The sequence below is a fragment of the Protomyctophum bolini genome, assembly GCF_963924005.1.
Source record: "Protomyctophum bolini genome assembly, chromosome: 6".
Classification (NCBI taxonomy): domain Eukaryota; kingdom Metazoa; phylum Chordata; class Actinopteri; order Myctophiformes; family Myctophidae; genus Protomyctophum; species Protomyctophum bolini.
In genome coordinates, this window is record NC_137867.1 from 16,468,526 (window position 1) to 16,482,774 (window position 14,249).

General features: G+C 39.8%; 1 protein-coding gene across 1 annotated transcript; it reads right to left on the reverse strand.

Moving 5' to 3' along the window:
• Positions 1–5,355: 5,355 nt before the first annotated feature.
• On the reverse strand, positions 5,356–13,764 carry cdo1 (cysteine dioxygenase, type I). The gene is made up of 5 exons (XM_080766087.1): positions 13,538–13,764; positions 12,126–12,203; positions 11,067–11,218; positions 8,964–9,133; positions 5,356–6,384 (listed from the first exon to the last, which is right to left on the reverse strand). The coding sequence occupies exons 1-5, from the start codon at positions 13,705–13,707 to the stop codon at positions 6,355–6,357; spliced, it is 600 nt and encodes a 199-aa protein (XP_080622213.1). The 5' UTR covers positions 13,708–13,764; the 3' UTR covers positions 5,356–6,354.
• Positions 13,765–14,249: the final 485 nt, after the last annotated feature.

A 14,249-nucleotide genomic window follows, 5' to 3' on the forward strand; every position in this document is an offset into this window, starting at 1 on the left:
GCGTGTGTGCGTGCGCACATAAACAGGTTACACAATTACTAAGCAGGTTTGTTCAAAGGTAGCAGTTTGCATCCTCACATTTAATCACAAAATCCAGACTGCCATAGTTTAAGAATAGGTCCCAAGGGGAATCCGTGTTTATGTTTACTGCATATTCTTGTTTACTATCTTTTCTGGTGCCGTTGTGTCCCTGAGTGACACAAGGTAATGGGAACGAGGCAAGATTTGTAGCGGTCAGTCGGACCTTGGATGAAGTGTTCCGACTGAAGACAAAACACCAACCAGTAAAAAACCAAAACTATTTAGTCTCTACAACGGTGGCAACAAGTATAGATCATGAACCATGTGGTCATCTCCAGTGTCTCCTTCTGATTCACTTAAGAATGCTGACAGTGCTGCTAGTAATCATTTTACCAGTTTGCTCAGCATGTTAATAGATTTTCCAGCTCTACAGTTATTACAGAATTCAGTGGAGAAAAAGGGGAACAGTTACATCATTATGGAATAGCTACAGTACATGCTATCTGCCTTAGTAGTTGTGTTGAAAGTGGGGACAATGCAAAATATGTGCCCGGACACATATGTGCAAATGAAGTATATGGCTAAAATTTGAATTACTCAAATAAGTAATTTTGTAAGAGAAGGGAGCTTTCTTCTCACTCCCATGCTTGAGCAAGGATTTGACTTAGAGAATGGACAAATTAGAGTCCCTGGTTGGATGAGGGTAAACATAAATGTTTATAGTTGAAGGCCAGGCTCAATGGTATTGAGCTTGAATGCTAACTTGATGAGTTGGATCTGGTCCTCACAAGGAAATAAAAACAGTGTGCTATCCCCTCAGGCACCCCAGCTCGTGGGACTTAAACTATATATATACAGGGTACAGTAGCTTGTGTTTGTGTGCACAATGCACATTTGTGTTCAATATATAATATATAATTTATTGTATTATTATTTTTTCTTTGTTGACACCACATTCATCGTACACATTACAACCCCCACTACACCACAGTTTTTCAACTTGAGGTCTGTGAAGGAATTGCATGCGGTTCACAATCACTTTGAAAATCCTTGCATGCAGTCCCTCCCGGTTACACAAATCTACACAAACCATGTACAACGCTCACATTGCCCGCCCAGGGGGAAAGGCAAATAAACTAAAAAAGACTTCTTCAGTAGCCAAAATACAATGATTAAGATTAATAATAATAAATGAAACATCAGTTCAACCTTTTGAAGGAATTCAGATTCAAAATAAGACAGAAATGGTTTCCAGACCCTTACAAACTTCTGCTTTTCTCCTTGGATATTGATCATAAATTTTATATTTTTAGGTAGGCTATGTCATCGCCTCTTCCCCCCATGATTTTTGGGTAGGTGGGACAGCCTTCTTTCAACTTAACAGAAAATAGTTATGTCTAGTAATGAAAAGAATGCTATGTCTCTGGTAAAACCAGAACATAGGGTAAAAAAATCACACCCGTGTGAAGTGAGGGCACTCTTATCATTGTACATCATCATGACGTAACGTGTCGATTTGCTCGTCCACATATGACGTACATTCTCCATTCATTGTCGATGGGAATTTAATTTTTGTGTAAGACGAAAATCTACACTATTAGGTGAATATAGGAGGGGTTAGCGTTTGCAGGAAGAAAGCAAAGGTGACATTGGTTAATGTTTATATCTGTTAAGTTTCTACTATTAGAGTACGCACAAAAGTCATGCAGTGTTGATAATTCTGTATAGTATATGATAATGTATGGGACTGACCCCAGTCAATGTATAGTATGCAGGCAGCCTATATAGGCAAACTACTGTGGATAGCAAGGCATTGAAGTTTGCCGTTAAGTCTGTGTCAATTGATTTCCACAGTTTTACTTTGTAGTTCATAGCAATCTGTGCCCCAACCAGAACAAAAGATCATAAATCTTTCAATTTATATTTTATGGGTATTGTCACAGCTGGTTGTATTAAAGATATGATACTGGTGGGGGTGCGGGGGGGCAACATGACATTCTGTGAGGAAGAGTGGGCTGAAAAAAAATATTACAAAATACAAGCAGCAGAACTGTTTACATTTAACCTGTTTAGAAAGCTGACAAAGCATGAACAACAACTTTTTTATCACTTTGCTTCATGATGGGATCCAAGGAACAATAAAGCCTGGCTGCTTTAATTATAGCATTCCTTTAACGTGGAATCTTTCAGTAGCTTTTTCATCCTGTGGCTGAATTTTATGGTTTTCATTTGAATGTTGCAGTGAATTGTGTCCATATGTTGCCCAGAAAAGCCAGGGTAATGCCTTAGGATAACTAATCAAACAAATAAAATCAAATGGGACATTATAGTACACTAGGAACAATTTGGCTATCACTTAACTCAGCTTGTCATTTGAATGGATTTAATTATCTCAGTAGTTCGCTGAAGACACGTGACCCAAGATCCATGCTTTTTCCCATCTGAAATTCACAGCTGAAATGTACCACCAGGTATGAAAAATATTTCATGGCATTGGTGCCTGGGATTGATTTAAATGATACAATGTCAAGAATAAGAATAAAATGTCTTAAATTGCATTACATACGAGCATTTATCATCTATAATATCGAACTTGTAGCTAAATTTCACAGTCTATTTTGGATTTATTTATTTTTACTGTGGAGGGACTACACACTACAGCAATGACATAGCATTTTATGATTTCACTGTTTTGTTTTGGTGTTTTGAAGGCATGCAATTTTCTTCACATACTGCACTGGGGGGCATTTTATAAGCTTCTCCCTTCTGCTTTACTTGGATAGAGACAGTAAGAGAGACACATGAAAGGCGTACAGAGAGGGAAGGAATGAGCCACAGGAAACAATCCTGGAGTCCAACTGATGGGCATGCTGTATGCTGAAGAAGGCATTTTGCACCAATGTGGTTTGGGCCCTATTTAACTATCACATTAACTGAATCTAGGCTAAATTGCTTACTTTGAGATGTTTACTGCTTACCCAGTAAATTTGTCTCAGTGATTTAAAACTTGTCTCCCAGTGACTGGCATATTATCACCATCACCTCTTATAAAAAGGGGAAATGTAGAAATAAGCCCATGCTGTGCCTTCATGACTTTTGCCCATCATGTCCAGTTATATAATACTGGCCATGGGCTGGCATGGTTACAACCTGAAGAAGGTTTATATGACAAACTGTTCTTTCATCAAAGGGAACTGGCAATGTTCTGATGACGCATATTTGTTTTTTAACAAGTTTTTGGTCAATGAGTGCAAAACAAACTGGAGTCCTTATCTCAGCAGGAAATGTCCCAGGAAAAGGTACAAGACCAGTGCAGTGTGGAGTAGCAGTGCGAAACCATGGTCAACCCTGACCGATGGACGCCTATGATGACACTGACAGGTCAGTTTTGAAAGTAAATAGTGTATTAGTTCCCTTCATCTGATTTTAAAACACAAGTTCAAAACTGGCCCCCGTAAAATCTGAAATGCCCCCCCCCCCCCATCCGCCCTTTTCCCCCTCATTGTATATGTTTCTTTTCCCTTTTTACCTCCTTTATGATGAATTCCTGTTCTGTTCTTTGGCTATATAAAAGTGTCTATTTGTACGTCTCTAAATGTTTTGATGAATTGAACAAGGTCGACCCTCTTGTAAACAAGTGTAATGCTTTATTGGGTCGTCCTCTCACAGTTAAGTCTTTGTATTGAGTTGTGCTTTAAATGTACTGTAATTCTGCAAACTATTAATAAATATTTCAATCAATCAATCAATCAAAGTTGCCACATTCCTGCAGGTAGTTGCTGCAGTACTATTAGATCATTGGGTTGTGACACCAGTGTTTCTAAAAAAAATATATGATTATTTAAATAATTTATTTTACTTATTACTTATTTAACACATTTTGCACTTGAAGTTAATTCTGAAAGATACATTAGACCAGTAAGACGCGCAAACGCGGGAAGCGAACGCAGCTGAGACCCTGCAGATCATGTCTGTCTGTCTGTCTGTTTGTGTGTCTGTGTGTCTGTTCCGCTGTTACTGTATATGTGGACCTGGCCCCTTTTGTGCCCATATATGGAGCTGAGTGGACCTGGCAACTTTTGTGCCCATATATGGAGCTGAGTGGACCTGGCCCCTTTTGTGCCCATATATGGAGCTGAGTGATTGCTGATGCAACACACTCCATATTTGGATAGCGGGACAGACACACACACACAGACAGACAGACAGACAGACAGACAGACAGACATGATCTGCTAGGTCTCATAGTAAGTGCTCACTGCGTTCGCAATGATTAGACTGAACTCATTCATTGTGGTATTTGGCCCTTGGATTTGTAACATATTAGGAGTATACCCAACTCCTGATTTTTGCGTTGGCATCATCCTCATTTAAAGTATAATAAAGTATAACAGGAGGAACGGAGTAAAGTATGAAGTTGAAATGCTCTATCCATTGTCTATTGACTCGTACATGGTAATTAAGGTCATTGCACACACATTTTTCTTGCCCATACACATACAGTAAACACAGTTTACACACACTATTAGCCAATAGTTGCTTGCCAGTTGCCAAGCAAATGCAAGGTGGACAAACATAATGGGCTAATAACTGGTACCATAATACTACTATTAGCACATCATAAAACCATAATGTATTGATTGGTCAAGATAACGTATGCTGAAAAAACAAGAATTATTGCACGTATACACTTCCATGTAATCCCAACAGCTCCCTCCTCACAAACACACTCCAGACTCCATTGTCATTGATCAACCAATATGGTGCCATGCTGTGCCATAAAAGTCTTGCTTGTCTGCATTGCCATCATTATGGTACATCATTATCCACCATCCAATGATGGGTGCGCCTTGCACACAAGTAGACCATGTATGGCCTTGTACTTGTGCGCAAGCAGAGCATGCCATGAGGTGTGCTCACCACTGGCATCACCGCTTCCAAAAAACCCTGATATATTATGATATATTGTTAGTTACGTCACCAAGAATGGTGGTCCCTTATTGGCTGTTGGTGACGTAACCAAATGATGTTGGTCCATGATTGGGCTACAGTCTTAAACAAGAGAGGACACCGACATACATACTGTAGTTACATACATACTCAGCCGATCGCAGTACTTTGAGCACTCGACTTGTGCAAGTAATAACTGGGTGTTCTGACATCTGCATAGACTCCATATTTGGGCATGGCTGACAATGAACTCCATGGGCATAAAAGGGACACAGACATTATAACTGGGTGGGGCATTCATTTCCAACTTGCATTGTTCCAAGTAGGCCAGTGCCCAAAGGGCACCGCTCTAGTATAAATAAAGAAAACAACTGGAAACATTGGTTATGACATAGGTAAAAGTGTTTAATGGTCTACAGTCAGGGCCAGATTTGTCATTTGACATATAGAAATCATGCATGCAAATTACATTCCTATAGTAGGTGCTATGTTGCAAAACTATAAAGTATATAAATACAGCTATAATTAAAACAAAGGGCCAAAATCCTGAGCAAAAGTAAGAGCTGTGCCCTAAAGACATGTCTGCATAGAAAACTAAATCTCCCCTCCCCCAGACTCTTGTCTAATAACAATTGCATTCAAACAATTGGAATGACATTAAAGTAGCCTGCCGATTAAAACACTTGTCAAAGCCCTATCAACAGAATAGTTCGCAAATAAATTACAGGCATAGCATTTACAAAAAATAACACATCTATAAAGCTTTAACTTTTTGTCAAAAGAATGCAAAAAAGAAGCTCACTTTCTAATTAGACTGTATAAATACATCCGCTGTTACATTTCATCACAATCTTCAACAGGTGTTAAGACAGATTTTGAGTGGCATGAATCAACAGTAAATAAGGCTATAAAAGTGCTCCACTTTTATCACAGAATGCTTTTCCTCTCTAAAGTGGCTTTTATGTGACTGAAGAGAAATACTATAAAGTAACATTTCCCCTCTGAAATTCTAACACCCTTCCCTTCAACTACAGGCCGTAACAGTACAGAAGTGTGGTTGTACAGGTCATGGAAACACAGGAATGTTGTTATTGGAAAAGGGTCTCCTCTGGCCCAACAAACAAAGGGCAGATTCAATCCGTGGCCGAGCCTATTCATGCATTCGTCCTGTGCTCATCAGTATTTGCCAAGCTCGCACTGGGCAGTGATAAAGCCATTCTAATTACTGGCATGTCCTTTTGAACTGGGCTGCTCCTGATTTTAAATGGGTTGCTTAGTCATAGTACAGTTCCACATTTCGCCTCCTCTGCAGTTTCCCTTACTCTCGATCTACAGCATTGTCACTTTAGATGTAACTGCCATCTTCTGCTTCCTTCAGTGGGGTTAGTTGTTCTCCTGTGACAATGTGTTCGCCTATGGAAATAGTAAAAGAAACAAAAAAACAGTTAACACCTTAGTTAGCACCATGACTCTGTTAATTTACTGTACTAATTTGCATCCACATGTATTCCTGTTCTTTATGCCAGCACTGCAAGTGTACATAGAAAAACGCACGCACGCACGCGCGCGCACACACACACACACACACACACACACACACACACACACACACACACACACACACACACACACACACACACACACACAAAAGTCAGACTTCATAAAATACACACACACACACACACACAATGAACTTCAATAACACTATTAGAGCGTAGAAGTGATGTGTGTTGAGGTAAGCAGGTGGAGTTCATTATGTACTAATACTATCTTATCTTATCTCTTGTGTTGAAATATGATGCGCAAACTAGACGTAACTGTGGTCAAGGTATACTTATGCAATTGGTAGATTTCTGATAAGGCCAGTGCTTTTGGCACATGACCAATCTACAGTAGGCGTTTTCAACTGCAAAAGGGCACCTTAGTCCAAGAATACAAAAACAAAAATTAGACCTACTGTAACATCCTACATTCTTAAAAAATAAGATAAGAAATGCTCCATGTATTAAGTAATTTGCCTTGTGGAATGTTATGTAACGTTCCAGTTGAAACATCTGGCAACAACTGGAAACAGATTCCCAGCATGAGCATGAGTAACTTTCCATTTGTCCAGTAAATGTTCACTGTGTCTTATACTCTGGGGCTGCCAAATTTGCTTATAGAGCAGTCCTTAATGAGGTTGGAAAGACTTAATGATAACCACAGATTTCCGGCATTATAAAGCCTTTTTAAATGCTGAAGTTCATTATTATTGTTCATATTGAGTTAGATTAAAGGTTTGGCTTTAGCTTGGACAAAGTAAGCTAATTTAAAGTTTAGAATAACTAGATGATTTTGCTTTATCAATGCAAAGTTGATTGGGTGAATAGACTCAACTCCAGCTTCTTATCTCAGCTTACCTCTAAACATTAACTTTAAACACTGAAGATTGCTGTGAAATGTACAATTTCATGTCAGCCAATGAAAGCTGTGGCATGATGTTTTACAACTTTAAACAATACTTTGCCTTTGTTATTACTGTCTGAAACTATCAAGATAAGCTCACTGTCATATAGTACATCAAGCTCTTAAATACATTCTCATTTGAGAAAAGGTTAATTCATTAAAGGTCCCTGCACATTTCGGACGTGAATATTGGAACGAATCTCAGAGCCGCTGTTTTTTCCACCGTCTTTCCAAAAGACGCACCAGTTTGCAATGACCTAATCCGAAAAACGCATCAGTGATGCTCCTTAAATGACAGGTGATATAGGTGATTTGTTCAATTCAATATGCTCTTAAGTATGTCTCAGCTTTTAGCCTGCACTCTCCACACTATGGACTTTTGAACAGAGACTTGTCAAGTGGCTAGGTGAAAAGAGTTTATGATTTGCACGGGATATCATCACTTGCATCACAGAAATTTGATTATACATCATATCATATCTATTCTGTACTCAGCCATGAAACCTACGTACCTATGTTTAAACATAGGTACATTAGTCCGACCCATGCTAACCCCATCCCAAACCTGAACCATAACCACACGCGGAAGCCACAGGGTGAGTCTTAACCGGCCACGTAGTCGGACTAACGGGATGTCGGACTAATGCGCAGTCCCCAGATACTGCAGGAAATATCTCCAACATGATCGGCACTCAGAGAAGCTTGTTAAATCACAACAACCTGTTGAAAACTTAAGTCAAGGCAAATTACTACTAGTAGTGTTTGGAGCCCACTTTCCTAAGACAGCATAAGAACAGAAGAAATAACAAGATCGAACATATCCAACGTCTTAATGCTGGTGGTTCGTTAGTTATGGTTAGTTAACACGCTGGAGCCATGTGTTACATAAGGGAGGGAGGTTAGTGGTTGATTGTGTTAATGCTCAGGTCATCTAGAGTTTCTGACTTCATCACTTCGGTTTGCTCCATGACTGTGCCGTTATGATATATTTTGTCCTCTTGGTAAAAAGCAATGCTTATGCAACCTGGTGAGCATGATAATTTATAGCGCCGCAATTTGCGGGCGGACTGTACCATTATCAAAAAAGGTCGGCGCCCACTGAACAATACAATTCGAATAAACTTTGAGATATGCACAATACTTTAATTAATATCGGTAATTATTTCCATATACCTAATCATAGCAGATATTTTACAAAGAAATTGGTTATGCTTTAATTAAGAGTCGTTGTTTATCTCACACATTAAGGACTAATCCTCTTTGTGCCCAATTCCTTTCACCACGTTCTCACTAAAACATTCCCTTCTGTGGGATTCTATTACATGGCATTTCATCCCCAATGTTTTATATTTTGTGATAGATATTGTAACTCAGACTTCTTATTGCAATATTAACATGTCGTGAGTATTCTATATATCATTCGTTACATACATAAGGGAGATGGACGAAGTAGGGCGCTTATGACCTATCTCTACTACGACTGTGGGTAATCCTAAATTGGTAGAGAGAATGTCTGTGACTGGTCAAATTTCACAAAGGTTTCTTACAAATGGAGTCCTTTCTCCATATTTGCTCCAGAAGGTCATCTTGACGGTGTTCTTGTGTCCTGTCCGCTGGTCAAAGGTCTGGCAGCTATCGAACGGGGGACTGTACAGGTGCAAACTGGCGGCGCACTCTGTATGGCTGACATTCTCCACCCGATGCAAGCCAACGGAGTCTACACACACACACACACACACACACACACACACACACACACACACACACACAGCACACATTTATACAAATGCTACAGGAATGTAAAGTATTGACATGTCGAATAGCTGTGAGATGGGGGTCAGGGGCTTCGGGTCAACAGTCAGTTACTGACCATGCCCTCACCAAAGACACACCAAACAACACTAGGGCTCTGTCAGCTTTGGGCAAAATAGTTGGTCATAAAAACCTGAATACCTTTCAATGCATTGGACAGATTAGTGGCTGAGAACGTCAGTGGTAGTAAGTACCAAGTATTCATTGCTAGAACCCTGACTGGACTGGATTCAATTCCTGTTTTAATTTTAGAGCAATTCTGCACATGTCTTGAGAGACGGATCAATTGAAGCCAGTTGTTTCCTGTGGCCAAATCAGTACCAATTCAGAATTCTCACATGATCTGCAGCACTTATCAAAGGTGTCATTGAGATTTCATTTGAATCTGATCAACTTTGTATTGAAAACAGCCTTGGATTCTGACTTTTGTTTTTTGTGTGCCGGTTGTGATGGGCCGGTTTGGGCTAAATGTCAGGGACACATTTTTGACACAGTATACAGCCCTGTCCTAAGTACAAAAAATAACAAAGTCTTGAGTCTGATCCTGTTGCCATGGATGTTAACTCGACTTTAGGAACCTGTGTGCACTATTAGTCTGTATTTTTCAATAGATTTGTGATTTAATTGTTTGTGCCTGAGTGCCATTATTTTATTTCCTCGTCTACATCCTGTTTACATGACATGAGTGACGAGTGTAATACCGGCTTTCACCTGATGCACCCCTCCACTACCTCCCATCTATTATTACGTAAGAAAGCAATAAGAATTGTCTACTTGACTATTAATATTATACACCAACAAACCCACTATTCATTAACATTGAAACTAAAAAATGTAGTCAACCTTAACACCTACAATAATTTACAAGGTATACAATAAGTCACTTCCAATATGCAGGAGCTGTTTTAAGTGTCAAAATGTAAAACTGGTGACAAATTATGCATACTGTGGAACAAGAAAAGTTCCACAATTCCACGCACAATGCAAATAAGCACAATGAAAATGTTAGTGCAGCTTTGTGCACAGTTCTGGTCGCCAAGTCATAGACCATGACGTATGCAGAGTATGCAGAAGTGCCGTTTACACCTGTGCTTTTTGGCCATGATACATCACACACTCTGTGTCTTCAACCCAGCTGGGTGGGTGTGCGACTGCTGGCCTTTCCTGCAAGCAGCAGTTTGTCACTCCGTGTTGAAAGTGAATGTAAAATTTTTGCCTTATTCTGTAGGCATCGAACAAGGGAAAGCAATAACACCCACTTGGATTATCTCTGTCTCTCTCTCTTATTCACGGAGAAAAAACAACACGGAACAACACGGTCAGTGGCCAAATACACAACGTCTACCTTTGTTCAATATGTACGGTTTGTGTGTGGGTCTCACTCGGACACACGATATTCACGGAAAAACAACAACAACACAGACCACGTGGTGTAAGACGTGAGCATGCCACAGACGCGCAAGATTCTAGGTATACAGGAACTTCCGACATACGGGACACAGGGTTAAAACTCATATGTATTGAAAATTACGGAATGATACAGTGCACACAGGTTCCGAATGTCAAGTTCACATCTGTGGCTACAGGGTCAGCAACTTTTTGTGCGGATGTCCAGTGACTGTTAAGCCCTAACCACACCAACGGGTCACCATGCAACTCCTTGGGTCAAAACGGTTGCAAGGAGTTAACGCTAAAACTGTGGGTTAGAGGGGTAGAGACAGACAGGCTGTCATAGATATGAAAGCAAAAGTCAGACTTGATCAAATACACACACACACACACACACACACACACACACACACACACACACACACACACACACACACACACACTCTTACCGTTGATGTAAGCCACAGAGTTTTCCTGTAGGATTCTCTGTGATTTCTGCACCATGGTGGATTCATGCTCGGGCCACTCAAAAAGCGTCTCTTTCAGTTGGCCCTGCAGCAGCTTCATGAAACAGTGGGAGTCTGTGTGGTCATGGATACTACTGCAAAGTGTACAACGCACGCACGCACGCACACACACACGCACACGCACACACGCACACACACACACACACACACACACACACACACACACACACACACACAGACAGTGATACAGTGTCAGAGTTTGTGCTTTACCTGAGTTCCCCTCTGGGGATTAATACAGGTTCATTCTAAGCAAGGCATCTGATCTGCCAAACAGGCATTGTTGCTGCATGTCAATTAAAAACACCAAAACTCTTATCTGGTGCTTTATTGCCTTGGTTTGCTTTTGTTAGGATCAAATGTAATGGTTTTTTTTTTTTTATAACTCTTTTTACGTTTTCACATAAAGATGAATCAAATGTATAGATAAAGTGAGACAACTAGAATCAGAGTAAGTTGGATCCAGTCACTACAGTGAAAACATTGTTATATTAAGAAATGCATTGATATCCAAAACTGTAGTCTAGGTTTTTTCAGATGGTATACCATAATTATTCCCTGTGCGACATGCACACGTAGGCTATGCAACTTTTTCCAAGTACTTTGGCATACTAGCCTACATATTATAGCATATAACAGTAGACTACACCATTGTGGATATCAGTCTAAAGATTGGGTATTTTCAAGATTATGTAAGCATGTTTTTATTAGTCTGACAGACAGGAAACCTGGTTAATTTTATGTCTGGCTGGCCCTTTTTCAAACAAGACAGGCCAGGCCATGCACAAATGCAACTGGAAGGTTATCAACCATGCTCAGAACCATTCTTTGTTGCAGTGGCAGAGGGCCTTTAAGACATGATAATTTGCAAGGCATTTTGCAGGTACTACTACTTTATGTCTTAATAACAACAATAACCAATACAAAACTACTATTGACCAATATACTCTGTTCAAATCATTTGAATTAGGGTCAACATCTCACCTGCCATGACCCTCTCCCCAGCACAGAATCATGAGATTGAACTTCCCATTTCCTTCATCCACCAAGTTCCTTGTGTACCTGCAAAACACAACGATTTCTGTAATAATGCAGCATATAGTAGTATACAGCTTACAGTAAGGGAAAACAAAAACAGTGTGTACAGAAAATACAATTTAAAGGCGCACAGGGACCTCCATATATCCATGTCTACTTCAAGATGTAACACTATTTCAAGCTTAATACATTATAATTGTGATGAGTGAGAATCTTGAAGTCACATTAGCTAAACATAGGCCAATAAAATAATCTCAAAGTAAACCAGGTTGTGGAAGAACACGTATACAATAGCTCTGCCTCTTTGGAATGTTTTCAGGTAGCCAGAACTACCAGGATATTGCTAAGTAATTGCTTCCCCACAACGGTGTGAGAGGCATTGCCGAATTCTACATCAAAATGTACATGTAATAACAAGTAAACTGTACCAGGAAAAGCTGTAGGCCTACTATAAATAACAATCAAAATGAAATATCCAAATATCTATTAAAAACGTGTAGGCCTAATTCATGCTTGTATTATTTGGTCACACAATTGTTTAAATTACCTTTACCAATAATTACCTATTACTTTTAATTCCTGCATAGATAGTAGGCGCCCAATTGTTTTTCTCGCATTACTTAAATTGCTTTAATTGGCGGGTTCCCTACATCCACTGCATTTGCGTGTTTGTATCATCACATCAGTTTCGTCTAGAGGCTTTCTTTTCGACTTCGAGCCGAGCCAGCTGCAGCTCCCTGGAGGGCGATAATACCAGGCTTCCCAGCACGCACATCAGTTTTTCTTTTCGCAGATAAGTAAGCCTGGGACCGAGGCTAGCTAGAACATCAGCGGGTGTGTCTGTCTCTAAATGCTGATTGGATAACCCAGTCAGCCACCCACCTTCCTCTGTACTCCTCTCTCATCAAAACACTTGGATTGGTGAAGCAAGCGAGGTTGCTTTTTTTCTTTCGAATTTTTGAAAAACATTTTGCAAAGTAGCCTACCACACTTTGCAGAAAAGATACATTTGCATAAACACCACGACTGAAATCCTGGGATTTGGTGTTGTGGAATGGAATGTGGCTAAATTATCAATAGGTTTTTACACAGAATTTGCTATAGGCATGGCTTGGAATATCAATCATGTAAAGTTGTAAACAACTCGATCGCGCAACAAGATCTTAATAAGTCAACATGATACCATTAAAAACATTATCTTATGGAGTCTACTATCTAATAAATGAACAGAATACATATAGACATATTTCAACAATTTTACATAGGTTTATTAAGTGGAATCCCAAAGTGGATTGTATAATCACTGAGTAACCGCATGCAATGTGGGCTAGACTTAATTAAAATTAAAAAGTGTTTACCTGTACTGGTCGGATTTGGCGTATTTCTTCCATTCCTGTGGCTTGCTCTCATATGCTTCCATTACGTGCTGAACCTCTTCCACATTTACATTGTCACTTTCAAAAATAGCATGCAAAATCTTGATCAGGTCATCCAGAGTTTCTGGCTTCATCACTTCGGTATGCTCCATGACTGCGCCGTTATGATGTATTTTGTCCTTTTGGTAAAAGAAAAAAGCTTATGCACCCTAGAGCGCGGTATACTTTTATAGCGCAGCAATTTGGGGGCGAACTTGTGTTGGACTGTACCATTATGACAAAACGTGCTCGCCCACCAAACAATATAATTCTAATAAACTTTGAGTTATGATTGCACAATACTTAAAATAATGTTGGTAATTAATTCCATACCTAATCATAGCCAAAACATTTACCCATATTTTCTGTTGTTTTAAATGAAATGGGTTGGTTTAATTCACACATTAAGAACTTGGACTAATCCTCTGTGCCCAATTCCTTCCACCCATAGCTTCCAGCCTTCCACCACGTTGTCACTACAGCGTCACAACAGTCCCTCCCTGTGGGATTCTATTACTTTGCCATTTCACTCACAATAGAGCTGCTGCTTCGTTTTGTGCTCCTTCATACACTGAATTGGACAATAGAGTAGCCTAGCCTATAACATGTTGGCCCTCATGGGCCACAACAACAATAGTAGCAGTTTCAACAATGA

What these genes read in the sequence shown, in the direction of transcription:
- cdo1 (XM_080766087.1), bottom strand. Translation starts at nt 13,707, where the DNA reads ATGGAGCATACCGAAGTGATGAAGCCAGAAACTCTGGATGACCTGATC. An exon ending in TGGGGAGAGGGTCATGGCAG is followed by an intron (nt 11,219 to 12,125) that starts GTGAGATGTTGA and finishes TACACTTTGCAG; the next exon opens with TAGTATCCATGACCACACAG. An exon ending in CTCTGTGGCTTACATCAACG is followed by an intron (nt 9,134 to 11,066) that starts GTAAGAGTGTGT and finishes GTGTGTGTGTAG; the next exon opens with ACTCCGTTGGCTTGCATCGG.